At 32.6% G+C, this 15,183-nt stretch overlaps 2 protein-coding genes across 3 annotated transcripts; both read left to right on the forward strand.

The window, feature by feature from the left end:
• Positions 1 to 579: 579 nt before the first annotated feature.
• LOC126682478 (chaperone protein dnaJ 10) lies at positions 580 to 5,894 on the forward strand. 2 transcript variants are annotated; one of them, XM_050378193.2, is made up of 10 exons: positions 580 to 696; positions 1,033 to 1,135; positions 1,740 to 1,799; positions 2,133 to 2,215; positions 2,649 to 2,814; positions 2,932 to 3,061; positions 4,224 to 4,382; positions 4,806 to 4,978; positions 5,454 to 5,544; positions 5,645 to 5,894. In XM_050378193.2, exons 2-10 carry the CDS (start codon positions 1,049 to 1,051, stop codon positions 5,650 to 5,652), a joined length of 957 nt encoding a protein of 318 aa, XP_050234150.1. In that variant the 5' UTR covers positions 580 to 696; positions 1,033 to 1,048; the 3' UTR covers positions 5,653 to 5,894. The 2 variants fall into 2 exon arrangements, with proteins under 2 accessions (XP_050234150.1, XP_050234149.1); XM_050378192.2 differs by having other exon boundaries at positions 5,454 to 5,534.
• Positions 5,895 to 8,995: 3,101 nt separating this feature from the next.
• Positions 8,996 to 10,557, forward strand: LOC126680284 (protein CASPARIAN STRIP INTEGRITY FACTOR 1-like). The gene is made up of 3 exons (XM_050375384.2): positions 8,996 to 9,105; positions 9,679 to 9,734; positions 10,132 to 10,557. The coding sequence occupies exons 1-3, from the start codon at positions 9,027 to 9,029 to the stop codon at positions 10,270 to 10,272; spliced, it is 276 nt and encodes a 91-aa protein (XP_050231341.1). The 5' UTR covers positions 8,996 to 9,026; the 3' UTR covers positions 10,273 to 10,557.
• Positions 10,558 to 15,183: the final 4,626 nt, after the last annotated feature.

Genomic DNA, 15,183 nt, shown 5'->3' on the forward strand with positions numbered 1-15,183 from the left:
CACTGGTTTTACAATCTATTTTATCTTTACGATTCATGCGAATTATACACTTTAAAATCTTTTTGTACTAAGAACATTCTTAATAGGATGTTTTTGAAGATTTATTCTTCGGTTGATCGTTATATTCTTCATAAAATGTTGTAGATTTTTAATTTAATTTCGTCGGTATAGAATTTTAAACATCAAAAATATAAAAGGGACGTTATATTTGCAATGTATCTCATTTTCATTTAAATTATATAGTTATTTAATGTAATAAAATTTGAATAACTAATGAGTTACTCAAATGGTATAAGCAGGGGCAGTAATCTGCTAGTTTACGGGATCGATTCCTCCCACAAAAACGCTCTCTCTCCCTCTAATTATAAAAATAAAAATAAAAATTTAAATATTATTTTATATTTGGAACCTTTGTTCGGACAAACCACGTGAGATGGCAATTTGCATCTCACGGTTAAAGTTAGTTACTTACGGTTACGGACACATTTCACCTCATTACCGCGAAGCATCGTTCTAAACAAAACAAAACGGCACCGTATACTAATGCCTTAAACCATGCTTTAATCAGCCAAACTTTTAAGATAAGCTCAGGTCACAACATTTTAATCAATCAATAGCTAACAATTTGTGAATTGTGAGTGTAATTTTCTTACAGTTCAAAAAACAATATTAAATCCTAAATCTTGATTTTATAAGGTAGTAACTCTAATCTTTAGTTTGTTTGTTATTTTAATTTTATAATGTAAGTTTATTGAATCTTGATTCTTAATTCTGTTATTTTAATTGCTGTTATTTCTGTTTTGTTTTAAATTTTTCATTACCTGTTTAAATTAATTGTTTGAATTGGTTGATATTGGTTTAAGATCTAGGTATTCCATTTTTTGGAAGCTAAAAAAATTGATTCTCATTTTTAATTTTTTCCTCTGTGTTTTGTTCTTTGTTCTTATTTATTTCAATGTTTAGTTAATGTTGTTTTATAATGAGGTTGTTCTTGTGTCCTGGTTTTTCTAACCCTAAACACTCTGATTTTAGAGAAGCGCCACCAAAAATGGTGAAAGATACCACCTACTATGACATTTTGGGTGTTAATGTGGATGTCTCTCCAGCTGATATCAAAAAAGCTTACTACATCAAGGTTAATTTCCCTTTCAACCTTAAATTTGCCTCTATTTAACGGGTTCATCGCACAGTTTGTCCGCGATGGCTCACGTTCAACATATTTATCGTTGTTAGTTGCGTATAGACCCGCGTTCTAAAATATAGGCTGTAGAGATTGTAATATAACTTTTCTTAGCCACGTCTGTTGTATCATAACTCGCTTAATGTATAGTTAGCTTACTGATTTAAGTATTGGAGTGAATATTGAATATGAGAACTCTATTTTATCTATTTTTCTACAAAATCAAATTGCTTTCTGTCTCAACTAGTTTAACGAATTGTATGCATAAAGGAGACGTTGATTATTCGTCTTGTGCATTTTACTCTCAAGATCATAATGATTGAGATACTAGCTTAATGCATCTCTTGTTATCTATCGTGAATAAACTTCAGGCTGTTCAATAGTAATGTTGATATACATGTAGCTAAGTCGTCGTCATTTTTGAAGTTGATCTTTTGCGAAATTCATATTCAAAAGAATAAATGTTAATTACCTAAAATAAAGTGATGGAGAAGTAGTGATGATGATTATGCTAGTATCTGTTGCATTTATAATGAAGGTTCTATGTATTTGTGTACAGGCAAGGGTAGTTCATCCTGATAAAAATGTTGGTGACCCAAAAGCTGCAGAAAATTTTCAGGTTAGATGATATATCTGATTCTGAGGTAAAGATTATGTTTTTTTTTTCATGTCAAGTTACTATGATAGACTTGTTGTAGTTTCTTGCACTCAAGGATGAGGACTCCTCTTGTTATAAGATGTAACTTTTGGTTGTTAATTTATTACTTAGAATGCTTTTTCTTAGTTTTCTCTTCTTTTTTTTCATTGTCTTTATTTCGCTTTCCTTGATTGCTTATTAATCTAAAAAGCTGTGCTTAGAAATGAATGATTCGACGCCTCTCTTTCTTTGTTTTATGAATTTTCTTTTTCCTTTCCATGTTCTTATTGTCTTCTTTATGGAATATGTGTGAAGAAACTTGGTGAGGCATACCAGGTCTTAAGTGACCCTGACAAGCGGGAAGCATATGACAAGCATGGGAAGGAAGGAATCCCTCAGTAAGTTTATATGTTAAAGAGCTGTTTCAGAATTCCTTTTTATTTTTACCCAAGTTGATTTCTGTTATATTGTTATTAAAATTCCTTGGAATTTTTGGAACACCATTTCAAAATAATTACTTCTAGCTCGTGAAAATCACCTTATATAGTAACTTATAATCACCTTTGGTTACCTTGGGGACTCCGTTGTGTGTTTCGATCAAACAAGAAAGCTCGCAGCAGAGACCTTTTTGTCATTGCCAAAACATATAAAAGAACTTTAATTGCAGGACATGAATTAGAAAATTATCTTTGGAGCCTTTATATAAGGACAGTATCTTCTTTGCATACCTTTTGTTTTACTCGTAAGCTCCATTTCGTTTTCTTTATTTGCTTGTATCTTCAAATCCTGTCTGCTGCTGAAGAAATTTTGGGAATACCGGTTCTTCTTCAGGGACTCAATGGTGGATCCTTCCGCTGTCTTTGGGATGTTATTTGGGAGCGAGTTCTTTGAAGATTATGTTGGTCAACTTGCTCTTGCTACATTAGCATCTATTGAGATTGAAGAAGACAGTGCAGACGCTGAATCTCGCAAGCAGAGAATTCAGGAGAAGATGAAGGTATTCCCCTCCCACAATGCACTCATAACTTTGGCGTCTTTCTTTTTTCCAAACTGCATAATAGCTTTTTGGTTCATTTGATTGAAGCTCGTGGCTATATGTTTTTTTATATTGCAGGAAATACAGAAAGAAAGGGAAGCAAAACTCATCACACTTCTGAAAAATCGCCTTGAACCATTTGTTGAAGGTCAAGTGGATGAGTTTGTGAACTGGGCAAGTTCAGAAGCACGAAGCCTCTCTGCAGCAGGTATGGTTTCTTTTCTTCCTCTAATAGCATGGTATATAAGTTTAAAATCATAACTCTAATCAGTTTTGACTATGGAGTACTTAATGATGAAAATTATGTTTACTTATATTAATGTCAACTTCATACTGGGAAACAACTTTTGTGGACACTGTAACCAAAATTAATGATGTATCAACTGCTAAGGTCAGAACGATACTCTCTAACGAAGATTAAGGTAGAGATTCTAGTTTCAAAGGGCCTATTTTCTTTTCACTTGATTGTTCTTTTTATTGCTTATTAAGGAGTATTCATAAAAAAAGTAGTATTTAGCGAGAGATCTTCTTTTATACTTGGACAGTCGGACTTGGTTCAAGTGTTGAATGATGAGGTGCTTGTAAGAGTTATGTTTGGTTTGATTCCCACCAATCAATTTAAATTCTAAGTAGTACATAATACATATTGTAATCTGAAAAGGATATCATACAATTCTTATTGCTTATGAGCAATCAGATAATAATATACACTTAACACTTTGCATATGCTAGATTCATGAAAAAACTGCAGTAGAATTTTGCACTAAATCCTTCTTCAACTTTTTAAAGTCTTTTTTTTATTTGTTTCAAGAGATGTCGTGCTTTGGCTGGTGATTTCTTCTTGAACACGACTGTAATCGAGAAATTTTGGAGAAAATCGTTCTATGAAATAGTTTTCACTTTTCCTGCCACTAAGTCTTATCCTATCCCTTCATTTCATTTCATTTCTTTAAATTTTATTTTTATCTAGCCCATGTAAACTCTAAGGAATAGTAACTAGTAATTCTGATACCCGAAATTGTTCATTTTCCTTTCAGAGACAATTTACTGAACCCTATATGTATCAAATGGAAAGAAGTCAAAACAGTTATCTTGTATGTTAAATATTCTCTACTTTTAATGAAAAACGAAACATAAGAGGTGGAAAATATCTGAAAAAATCTCCAATTTGACATTTTTTTTGAAGCAGAAGCTCTCCATTTACGACCTTTTATTTTCAAATTTAAATCTGGTAGTTTTACTTAATTTTCAATGTGACAGAAGATCTGAAGTATGTTTTGGGTCATATCTTGTTTTGTATCGCCATCTGTTAGTGCTTAGTGGCTTAAAACAATGATCATTACTTCTTTACTCATTTCTACGATCTTCAGCATTTGGTGAGGCCATGTTGCATACCATTGGCTATAATTACACAAGGAAAGCTTCTAAAGAGCTTGGAAAAGATAAAAGATACATGAAGGTGCCATTTTTAGCCGAATGGGTGCGCGATAAAGGACACCAGATTAAATCACAAGTCATGGCAGCTTCAGGTACAATATGTTAATTTTCTAGGCTAAACCCACCCAAGAGTCCATGTACTTTTAACTTTTCTTTTACTTGGCTGTTACTAAACTTTTTAGTTTTAAAGAGTCTCTTTATTGTTAGTTTTTTGTACACGTGGTCCTTCTTTGGACGGGATTACAGAAGACGGTGTCGTCTCATGCAAATCAAAATGACGGCGTTTCGTGCATAAAAAGGACCGCGAGTATACAAAATTAACAGTAAATGGACTCCTTGCAACAGAAAGTTTTTTGGCAAGGACTAAATTAAATTAAATCTAATATACATGGACTTTTTGATAGGTTAAGCCTATTTTCTATAGTTAAGTTATACATGGTAAGACATTGTGTCAGGTTATCCGATTTAAGTGTACCTCGAGTGGAATCTATAAATACATCTCTTTTTTTCCGCAGGTGCTGTTTCTTTAATTCAAATACAGGAGGATCTGAAGAAGTTGAACCAAACTGAAAACAAAGAGGAGAATTTACTAAAAGCCTTGGAGTTAAGGAAGGATGCTATGCTTCAATCTCTTTGGCAGATCAATGTGGTTGATATTGAATCGACTTTATCGCGCGTCTGCCAAGCAGTAAGTTGCTATTTTTAGCCTTTTCTAGCTTATCAAATCAATTTTTTTTGCTGCAAGCTCTCACATGTAAAAGTAACAAATGAATTTGGGTTATTTTCAAGTATATGGACACTTTATGGTGATAGTGTAAGTATTAGATCACCCTTCGTCGTGTACTAAGACCTGAAGAGAATCGTATACTAATTCTTTAGTTTTCATGTTTTAAACTTTTAATGGCCTTTGTTAAAGAAACTCGAACTGTCCCGTGTTGTTACCATGAAAAGAAATAAAGCAAAGGAACCTATGTAGCATGGACACGGATACGGAAAAACAAGACACTTGGACACGAACACAGCAAAACAGTGTTATTTTAAGGTTTCGTTTGTTAAAATGAAGTTTCCTGTCTGAAACGCCAGGTTTCCGACACGTTTGCGAAACGGGATACGTTGATTGAATGAAGTATCCGTGCAATATTTAACTACATATTCAATTTCAGGTACTTAAAGACCCTAGTGTATCGAAAGATGTTCTGAGATTGCGAGCCAAGGGATTGAAAAAACTCGGAACAATTTTTCAAGTGAGTCGTGGTATTTTTTTAGTCTTTAAAATTGCTATATCCTTGTGGAATTTCTTTTTATCATGCATTGAATACACACCTCACAGCGTCGAACTTTAACCGCTTCTCAGGGTGCTAAGTCTGCCTACAGTAGAGAAAACAGTCTGCGCCATGAAAGCGACAAGATAGTTGCGGGTTCGTCGTCATAGTCATAATAATTTTTATTCTTTTCAATCTCCTCTTTGTAGATGCATATTTATAGTGTTTGAAATGATTGCTTTTGTATCTGTAGCTTCATATTCTTGTGTGGACCTGTGAACATTTTATGAGGTGACTATTGTGTACTTCGTATTGTGTTAAGAATGAAATGTTGATTCATTATGTGCAAAAGTGATTAGATTGAAGTTGGAAATGACTTCTCTAAGACTTTCGAACCGAGCTGAATAATCGTACTAATAATGTTATCCAAACTGAATTTGTATTTAGTATATGTCAGGTCCGATAACGATTCTAAAAATTTAAAATTCATGAATTTACTTCAGTTTTAGAAGTTTGTTTATTTTTGTTATTATCTCGAACCATGCTCAAGTTGGTGTGCTTCACCTATGATGGGATTACGAGAAATTTTTACATAAATCTACTTCGCTACGTAGGATTACGAGTCATTTCAGTGAACTGTAGTTTAGGAAATATTTTTGTGAGTGATTATTGTACTGGATAATATCGATTTGCTTTCTCGTTTGTTTAATTAATGCACTAATGATAATGCAATTATTGAACAGTTAGTGGCTATGAGGTATGCTTTTTAGAGTGGCAGACACTGAAATTCTGAAATTACAAACCAAGCATGCCATAATAGAGATTTAATTATTCTTTATCTTCTACTAATCATATACTACACTTTATAACTGTTGTTTTTTTGGGGATTAATGTAAAGCCATCGAAAATTTGTTGTTTCGGTTTTTATTTTATCCCCAATTATAATTTTTTACTGTCTCATTTCTACAAAAATTATCTAAGTCTAAACAAACCAACTTTGGCTTGTATAACCAAACAACACAAGTCTTAGAAAAACTAAGTTATAATTAACTGGAGATAACATCATAATATAAATAATTAAGCTAAGAATAAGTTCAAGATAAATGCAAATCAAAACACAAGCCAAGATATAGCTGGAATTATTGTAAATTGAGACTCGAGCTAGGGATATCTTCGATCAAGATAAAACAAAGATCGGAACAAGGAACAGGTCGCACCAAAGCTAAAGAACCCGCGTCGCGTTTTGCACATTCTTCTAAGCACAATTGAAAAATACAACTCTACATCAGTATACAAATTAGTAAGAAGAGTCTTTTTTAGTCACTCGGCCTCATATTTATGCTATTATACAAAATTTCAAATATTCTTTTTCTAGCTAAATATTTTTTTTATATTACCATGAGCATTGAAATGAAATATCAATTATTTTATGTGTTCTCTTGACGTTTAAAATTTGATCAATAAATACTCTCCAGTCATATATAAACATTGAGCATACATGAAAGTAGCTTTGCTTGGTATATAAAAAAAGAGGCATGTCAAGTGATTAAGTAGAAAGATAGTTGAAGTTGAAGAAGGGGAAAATTACAGAAATCAGGGAGATTTGTCATCATATCAAACTTTTTATTTTATTTTATTTTAATTTAAAGAGAAAGCAAAATTAATTAAAAAGAAGAAGGATAAGGGTTTATTTTAATATAATTAAAAAAAAAGGCTAAAAAGGCTTGTTTGCTTTATTCCCCACCACACCACTGTCTTCTCATAAGTTGTATTTGGTGGGTTGTCCTTGTCTTTTAGGATAATTGGAAGCACTAGTCATCCATTAATCCTATTTTATGCTAACCTAATTCTTCTTTTTTGCTTAACTAAATGACAAACATCCATCTATTCACTGAGCAATCTTTCCTTTGTTTCCATTGCTACCCCTTCAGAGCTGCAAACATAACTTGAAAACCATGACGCACAATTCTGCATGAAGTTATTTTTTTTATAACTGGCGAGCGTGAGCGTTTGTGGAAGGATTTAAACTCACGACCTACCAGTTTGCTTTGCTGCATGAAGTCATTCATATATATATTGATAATCATTGTGAGATTTTTTAATCCTTTCTGCAAATTTAACATTAGGCAACATTAAATATTAAATTCATATGGCGTACCGAGTGGCCGAATCAAAAGAAAAAGAAATACCACCGGAGATTAAAAAGAAATATATAATGAGACAGTTAAAAGACGATTAAAGAGATAAGAGACAACCGATCCGATCCCTCTGGTTCAGTTGGATTTATAGTAAGATCTATATATTCAAAAAATGTATATAACTATAATTGCATGACAAAGAATATAGTGTAACTATCTCATGCAATACATTTGTCATGCCATTTTATAATGCTCATTTTCAATATTGATAAATTTTTATTTTTTCTTTAAATAATCAACATAAACCTAAAATTTGACTCATATATTTGTAAGTTGTAATATGGAAGATGTGTTGTAAAATAACGTGACACGTCAGTTGCATTGAATAGTTTTTTGACTTATTTAATGCCTTAAAAAATTCCGACCTTTCATCCCTTTTTCAATCCTATCCTGACGTTGAAAATTTGTCAATTTTATCCCATTTTATATTTTTTCATTTCAATTGTACCCTAAAACATAAAATTGACCTTTATATATTTGACAAAAATTCAAAAGAATTCTTCAAAAATGGTTAATTTAATATAAAAATTTAATCTAATGCAAAAAATATCAATTTAGAGAATTTTTGTCAAATAAAAAAAAATCATTTTTATACTTTATTGTACAATTGAAATGAAAAAAATACAAAATAGAGTAAAATTGACTGATTTGCAACATCAGGATAGGATTGAAAAAGGGATGAAAGGTCAGGGTTTTTTTTAAGACATTAGGCCTAGTTTTTCAAACATCATAATTCATAGTATTCTCTAGGCAATGTATTGTCTGTGCATTGAAGATTATTAATTCAACCCATCATAACTATATAACCTCAAGATTTTGGTTTTGATCTTAAATTAAGCAAAATTATTTGATATTTACTAACTGGTTAATTATATCTTAATTTTGGACACATATTGATATTTTCCAGTAAAATGCATGTCTAGGAATGAAGTGAGCTTTGAGTTAAGGGAGATTTTGATAATTTCCACTCTATGGTCATGCTCAAAACTGTTAGCTTAATAAATTACTAATTATATGAATCCACTAACTTCATAGACTTATTAGTGCACCAACAACAGAAAAGTGGTCTTCTTTGCCTTTTCTATTTTATATAATAATCTATTAAAAAAAACTAAAATTATTCAATCTCTTTAATTTTCGACAAAAAAAAAATCTCTTTAATTATTTTCCAATTTAATTAGTTCTTTAATTGGTGACTTGAGTGTACTTTACTTTGAAATATGAGTCCACAACGCAATTATATATAGATACAAAAAGCTTCAGTTAGGGCACAAAAATGGGTCTCAATCTCATCAACAAGTTCAGTCTTCTCTTTCTCCTCATTTCAGCATCATTCATTTCTACTTCTTTTGCAGGTTTGGCTCTTTCCATGCACCATTTCTTCCATACATATAACAAAAAAAGGAAAATTATTATTATTATTATTATCATTATTATTATTATTATTATTATTATTATTATTATTATTATTATTATTATTATTATATATAAAACATTGATATTCATGGTTACCATATCATATAATTGGTGATTTGTATGATTGTATCTAAATACACAAATCATTATTCACAAATTGCAAAGTATATATGCATTCATGCTTGCTAGGGTTTAATATATATAATCTAATAACTTATATTTACTCGCATTTTTTATTTATGTTGCATGAAAAGTTTATCAGAATCTTATGGTTTGGCGTTTGGTTTCTATAAAAAATACTTCTGAAACTTTGAAACTATATATTATGCATATTTTTCAAAAGCAATTAATTATTTTATCGTTTTCTATTCAATTTTTTTCGTTTCATCGTTTTTGTAACAGATACATGCTTCTTAATTATAACTAAAATATCAACCCTTAATTTCTTTGTAATGTTTTAAATATCAATCAGGAAACACAATTTTCAAGTTTTAATTTTATTTTCTTTGTAGGTCGACGATCCAAGTTCGCTGAAAAGTTAGCTATCCAAGTGGATGATGCTTATGAGGTTTGTAGTTGATGATCATATACAACACGAGAAGCAAATATTTAGGGTTAACTTTTATACGGTTATTAACTTTAATTTTTTATAAAACGGTTATCATTTTCATTTGTTATATTTTTGTTACTAAATTTCTAAAAAATGTTACGGTAGCAATTCAGGTTAAAAGGCGTTTATGTACAACGAACACTTGGATATATAACCACACAAATTTCCGTTGTCAAATAGCGATTTATTTTGTTTTTGATGTGAAATCTATCATATTTTCACAATTTTTTTTATCTTTATTTTTTTTGATAATTTGGGGAAGGGGGAGTGCTTGTGGGAGGAATCAAACCCACGACCTGGCAGTTTGCTGCTTAGCGCTTATACCATTTGATAATTCTAGCTAATTATTTGGCAGGAAAATTCAAGCAAGCCATCACATAATGAAGAAGCAGAAATCGTTCGAGAAAGGGTTTTAAGAGCTAACACCAAAGATTATGGAAATTATGATCCTGCTCCTGCTCTTGTTAGGCCACCTTTCAAGCTCATACCAAACTGAAACATGTAGCCATGCATGCAATTAAGTTCTTAATGAAGTCCAATTAGTATATGCACATATATATAAATAATTATTATATATATACACATAATAAATAAATTATGAAAGTGCTCTACCAGATGTAATATATAGTTATATATGTGGTGTATGGAATATGCCCTAGCTAGTATATTCTCAAGTTTTGAATCCTAATTATACATATAATTAAGCTTGTTTTTAGAGAGAATTAAGTATGTATAATTAATTGTTTAAGTTTTGTTACATAATAAACTTTGATTATCTATATATTTTGAGATTCTCATATATTTACATACATGTTATATAATGATGCAAAAATTTAAACGTTTGCCGCTTTTATTGATTTTAACCAAATCTTTTAATTTTATTAATTATAGTATAAATAAAAGGATTTTATTTTAATTATAGATAAATAATCCGCTCAAGTGATTCATGTTGAGTTTGATTTTTTTTGTCAATCGCCAAAAATGTAATTATATTTTTATTTCTGGTAAGCCAAATTTGATAAACAGCTGCATCGAACCATAACTTCCTCACCACATATAGATTTGATGGATCATCCTTCGGTTCTTCTGGATATATAGTAAACAAATCTCTTTTTCTCCACCCGAATTTAGTTTGATTTTATTGCAGCATATCAGTAAAGCCTTCAGCATTGAAGACTTTGTAATTCAGCAGCAAGTTTGGTATTTTGATTACTTCCTCAAGAAGCAACTTCATCCAACTGGATCCAGCTCATAATCCAGCTCATGCCAGCTCATGCCAGCTCACCTATCTCAGTAAAGCAAGCAACATGAGGATAGTGTGCTTTCTTAGGAAGAGTTTGTTACAAAACGGTTATTTTGTAATGTCTATAAATAGAGAGTTTACTCTCAAAACAATGTAATCTGTTTTTTACAAGATTAATAAAATTCTCTCTTTCACTTTTCTTCATGGTATCAGAGCCTTGAGTTTCTTTTCCTTTCTTAGCATCCAAACAGATTTCTATCATTTTTCTTAGCATCCAAACAGATTTCTTTTCTTTTCTTTCTTCGATAAGCAGTAATCTTTTTCACAGATTCTTTCAAAGTTCAACCATGGCAATTAGACCAGAGGAAACAATGTCAAGTCCTTTCTTTCTACATCCTAATGAAAATCCTTCATTAATTTTAGTTTCTAATCTTTTAAATGGTAGTAATTACCATCCATGGTTTAAGTCTATGAGAATGGCTTTAATCTCCAAGAACAAGTACAAATTTGTTGATGGAACAATTCAGATTCCAGATATTAATGATCCTCTATATCCTGCGTGGGAAAGGTGTAATACTATGGTAATGTCATGGTTATACAGATCATGTACTTCTACTATTGCTGATAGTATTTCTTGCATGGATTCTGCTTTTGAAATATGGATTGATCTGAAGGATCGCTTCTCTCAAGGAGATGCTTACAGAATTGGTGATATTCAAGAGGAAATTTATGCTTTTAGGCAGAATACAATGTCTGTCACTGAGTATTTCACACATTTGAAATCACTTTGGGATGAACTGGTTAGTTTGAGACCATTCCCTGTTTGTATGTGTATTCCAAAGTGTATTTGCAATGCCTTACCTCTGGTAAGAAAGAATCAATCCAATGATCAGGTTATAAAATTTTTGAAAGGACTGAATGATCAGTTTAGTACTGTGAGGCAACAAATCTTGATGACAGAACCACTCCCTCCTATCAACAAGGTTTTTTCAATGGTTATTCAAAATGAAAGGCAGTTTGCTGGTAATATCAGCATGAGAAACATGATTGATTCAAATATCATGTTTACTAAAGGAGAGTGTGATGAAACTGCAGAATCTTATGATCCTAACTATGAGGCCAATGTTTGTTATGCACGAGGGAGAGGCTATTTTAGAGGAAATAGCAATTTCAAGAAGTTTGCTCCTATGCCTGGGTTCAAACAAAAGCTATGTTCCTATTGTGGATTGACTGGACATACTGTAGACATCTGCTACAGGAAGCATGGTTACCCTCCAGGTTATCAATCCAGTTCTCAAACAAGGTTAAAGACTGATGGATCATATGCAAATCAAGTAGACTTTGAAGGTTTTCATTCAACCAATGATAACACTGATAAAGGAGCCTCTACTACTCCACCAGGAACAGTCTTTCCATTCACAGCAGAGCAATGCCAGAAACTGATGGCTTTAATTCAAAATGAGTCAACTGGATCTAGTTCTCAAAATCCATTTGCTCATGCCAATGCATTATCTGCTACTTTTCAACCCAATTCTGAGACAACAGAAGGTATTCCTCATTGCCTTTTTTCATCTGTGTCTTATAAGAATAAGTGGATATTGGACACAGGAGCTACAGATCACATAGTCTGTGATTCAGCTCTTTTCAAAACATACAATGTTGTTAAGAATGTCCATGTGAAGTTACCTAATGGTCATCTAGTACCTGTTACACATATTGGAAAGATTCACATTTCTGATAAGTTGATTCTAGAAAATGTGCTTCATGTTCCTGAATTTTCCTTTAACTTGATATCAGCAAGCAAGTTAACCGATAATCCACAGATATCATTGATTCTTCATCATGATTCTTGTTTTATCCAGGAATTGACTTCATGGACAATGATTGGCTTAGCTAAAAAGCAAGGGGGTCTTTACATTTTGCTAGAAAAACAAGCTGGACAAGCAAAATGTAATAGTTTAGCCAAAATAAAAGAGCCAAGATCAATTTCTGATCTCTGGCACTATAGACTTGGTCATTTGTCTCATAATAGACTACAAATGATTAAACAATTTGATTCAAATGTCAATGTATCAAAATTAGAAGTCTGTGATGTATGTCATTTGGCAAAACAAAAAAGATCTCCTTTTCCTGTCAGTACATCTAGTACTAAGTCAATTTTTGATTTGGTGCATATAGACATATGGGGCCCTGTTTCTGTTTCTTCAATTCAAGGGTACAGGTACTTTGTTACTATAGTAGATGATTATTCAAGGTACACTTGGATTTTTCTCATGAAGCACAAGTCAGAAACTAGAGGAATTTTGCAGAATTTTGTGGTTCATGTTCAAACTCAGTTTGACAAGACTATTAAAATAATGAGGACAGACAATGGCATGGAATTTACTTTCCCTGAGTTTTACAGCAGATATGGGATAGTACATCAGACCAGTTGTGTGCATACTCCTCAGCAGAATGGAGTGGTTGAGAGAAAACACCAACACATTTTGAATGTTGCCAGGGCATTAAGATTTCAGTCAAGTTTGTCTATGACTTTTTGGGCTCACTGTGTTCTGCATGCCATACATTTGATCAACAGAATTCCATCCCCTGTGATTAAAAACAAAACTCCATTTCAATTACTACATGATAAAGTTCCTACTTATGATCATTTGAAGGTGTTTGGTTGTTTGGCCTTTGCTGCTGTCACTGAATCACATAGATTAAAGTTTGATGCAAGAGCCATGAAATGTCTATTTCTTGGATATCCTTTACATACCAAAGGATACATCATGTATAACCTGTCAACCAAGAAACTGTTCTATTCTAGAGATGTCACTTTCTATGAGAACATTTTTCCATTAAAAACAGTTTCTACTGAGAACCAAACCACAAAAATTCATTCTGATCTAGATTATCCTTTCCTTGTTCACTCTTATCCTTCTACAAATCTAGATCCCTCAGAATCACCTACTCAAATATCCCAACCATCACCAACCCCTTCTTCACCTTGGAATGTTGTTGCATCAGCAGACCCTTTACCTGCAGTTCCTGTTTTTCAGGATACTGAATTTCCTGAGCTTAGAAGATCTCAGAGGACTAGTCATTTACCTACTCACCTGAATGATTATCAGGTTACTTTACCACATACTACCTCACCTCACTCTCTTTCTTCTGTTCTCAGTTATGACAGGCTCTCTCCAGCTCATAAGAAATTCTGTTGCTCAGCAGCTTCTATTACTGAGCCTAAAACCTATAATCAAGCTTTGCAGTTTCCTTGTTGGACTGAAGCAATGAATAATGAAATCAATGCTCTACAGGCCAATGATACTTGGCTACTAACAGATTTACCTCCTGGAAAAAGGGCAATTGGTTGTAAGTGGGTCTATAAAGTCAAGTACAAGTCAAATGGTGAAATTGAGAGATGCAAAGCAAGACTTGTTGCAAAGGGCTACACACAGCAAGAAGGCCTAGATTATCTTGAAACTTTTTCTCCAGTGGCAAAGATGACAACTATCAGGTTATTGCTTTCTTTATCAGCTATCAACAAATGGCATTTACATCAATTGGACATTAATAATGCATTTCTGCATGGAGACTTAGAGGAGGAGGTTTATATGCAGTTACCACCTGGATTTAAGAATCCATCATCCACAGCAAAGGTGTGCAAATTACAAAAATCTCTATATGGTCTTAAGCAGGCTAGCAGGCAATGGCATGCCAAATTAACATGTGCTTTACATAGCCATGGTTTCAAAACTGCAGCTGCAGATCCTTCTTTGTTTATAAAACAAACTGCAGATGTTTTTCTTGCTCTATTGATATATGTGGATGATGTCATTATTGCAAGTCCTTCCTTAACTGCAATTCAAGAGATTAAACATGTTCTGCATACTGAATTCAGTATAAAGGACCTTGGTTCCCTCAAATTCTTCTTAGGATTGGAGGTAGCTAGATCAGACACAGGAATAAATCTCTCTCAAAGGAAGTATGTTCTGGATCTTTTGACTGAGACACACATGCTTGACTGCAAACCAGCTCCTACACCTATGCTTGCTTCACAGAAACTAGTAAAGGATTCCACAGACTTGTTACCTGATAACTCAGAATACAGAAGGCTTGTTGGTAAACTTCTCTATCTATGTCATACCAGGCCTGATATATCCTTTGCAGTTCAGCAGCTGA

This window comes from Mercurialis annua, linkage group LG5, assembly GCF_937616625.2.
Source record: "Mercurialis annua linkage group LG5, ddMerAnnu1.2, whole genome shotgun sequence".
Lineage (NCBI taxonomy): Eukaryota > Viridiplantae > Streptophyta > Magnoliopsida > Malpighiales > Euphorbiaceae > Mercurialis > Mercurialis annua.

What these genes read in the sequence shown, in the direction of transcription:
- LOC126680284 (XM_050375384.2), top strand. Translation starts at nt 9,027, where the DNA reads ATGGGTCTCAATCTCATCAACAAGTTCAGTCTTCTCTTTCTCCTCATT. An exon ending in CATTTCTACTTCTTTTGCAG is followed by an intron (nt 9,106 to 9,678) that starts GTTTGGCTCTTT and finishes TTTTCTTTGTAG; the next exon opens with GTCGACGATCCAAGTTCGCT. An exon ending in AAGTGGATGATGCTTATGAG is followed by an intron (nt 9,735 to 10,131) that starts GTTTGTAGTTGA and finishes ATTATTTGGCAG; the next exon opens with GAAAATTCAAGCAAGCCATC.
- LOC126682478 (XM_050378192.2), top strand. Translation starts at nt 1,049, where the DNA reads ATGGTGAAAGATACCACCTACTATGACATTTTGGGTGTTAATGTGGAT. An exon ending in AAGCTGCAGAAAATTTTCAG is followed by an intron (nt 1,800 to 2,132) that starts GTTAGATGATAT and finishes ATATGTGTGAAG; the next exon opens with AAACTTGGTGAGGCATACCA. An exon ending in AACTCGGAACAATTTTTCAA is followed by an intron (nt 5,535 to 5,644) that starts GTGAGTCGTGGT and finishes ACCGCTTCTCAG; the next exon opens with GGTGCTAAGTCTGCCTACAG.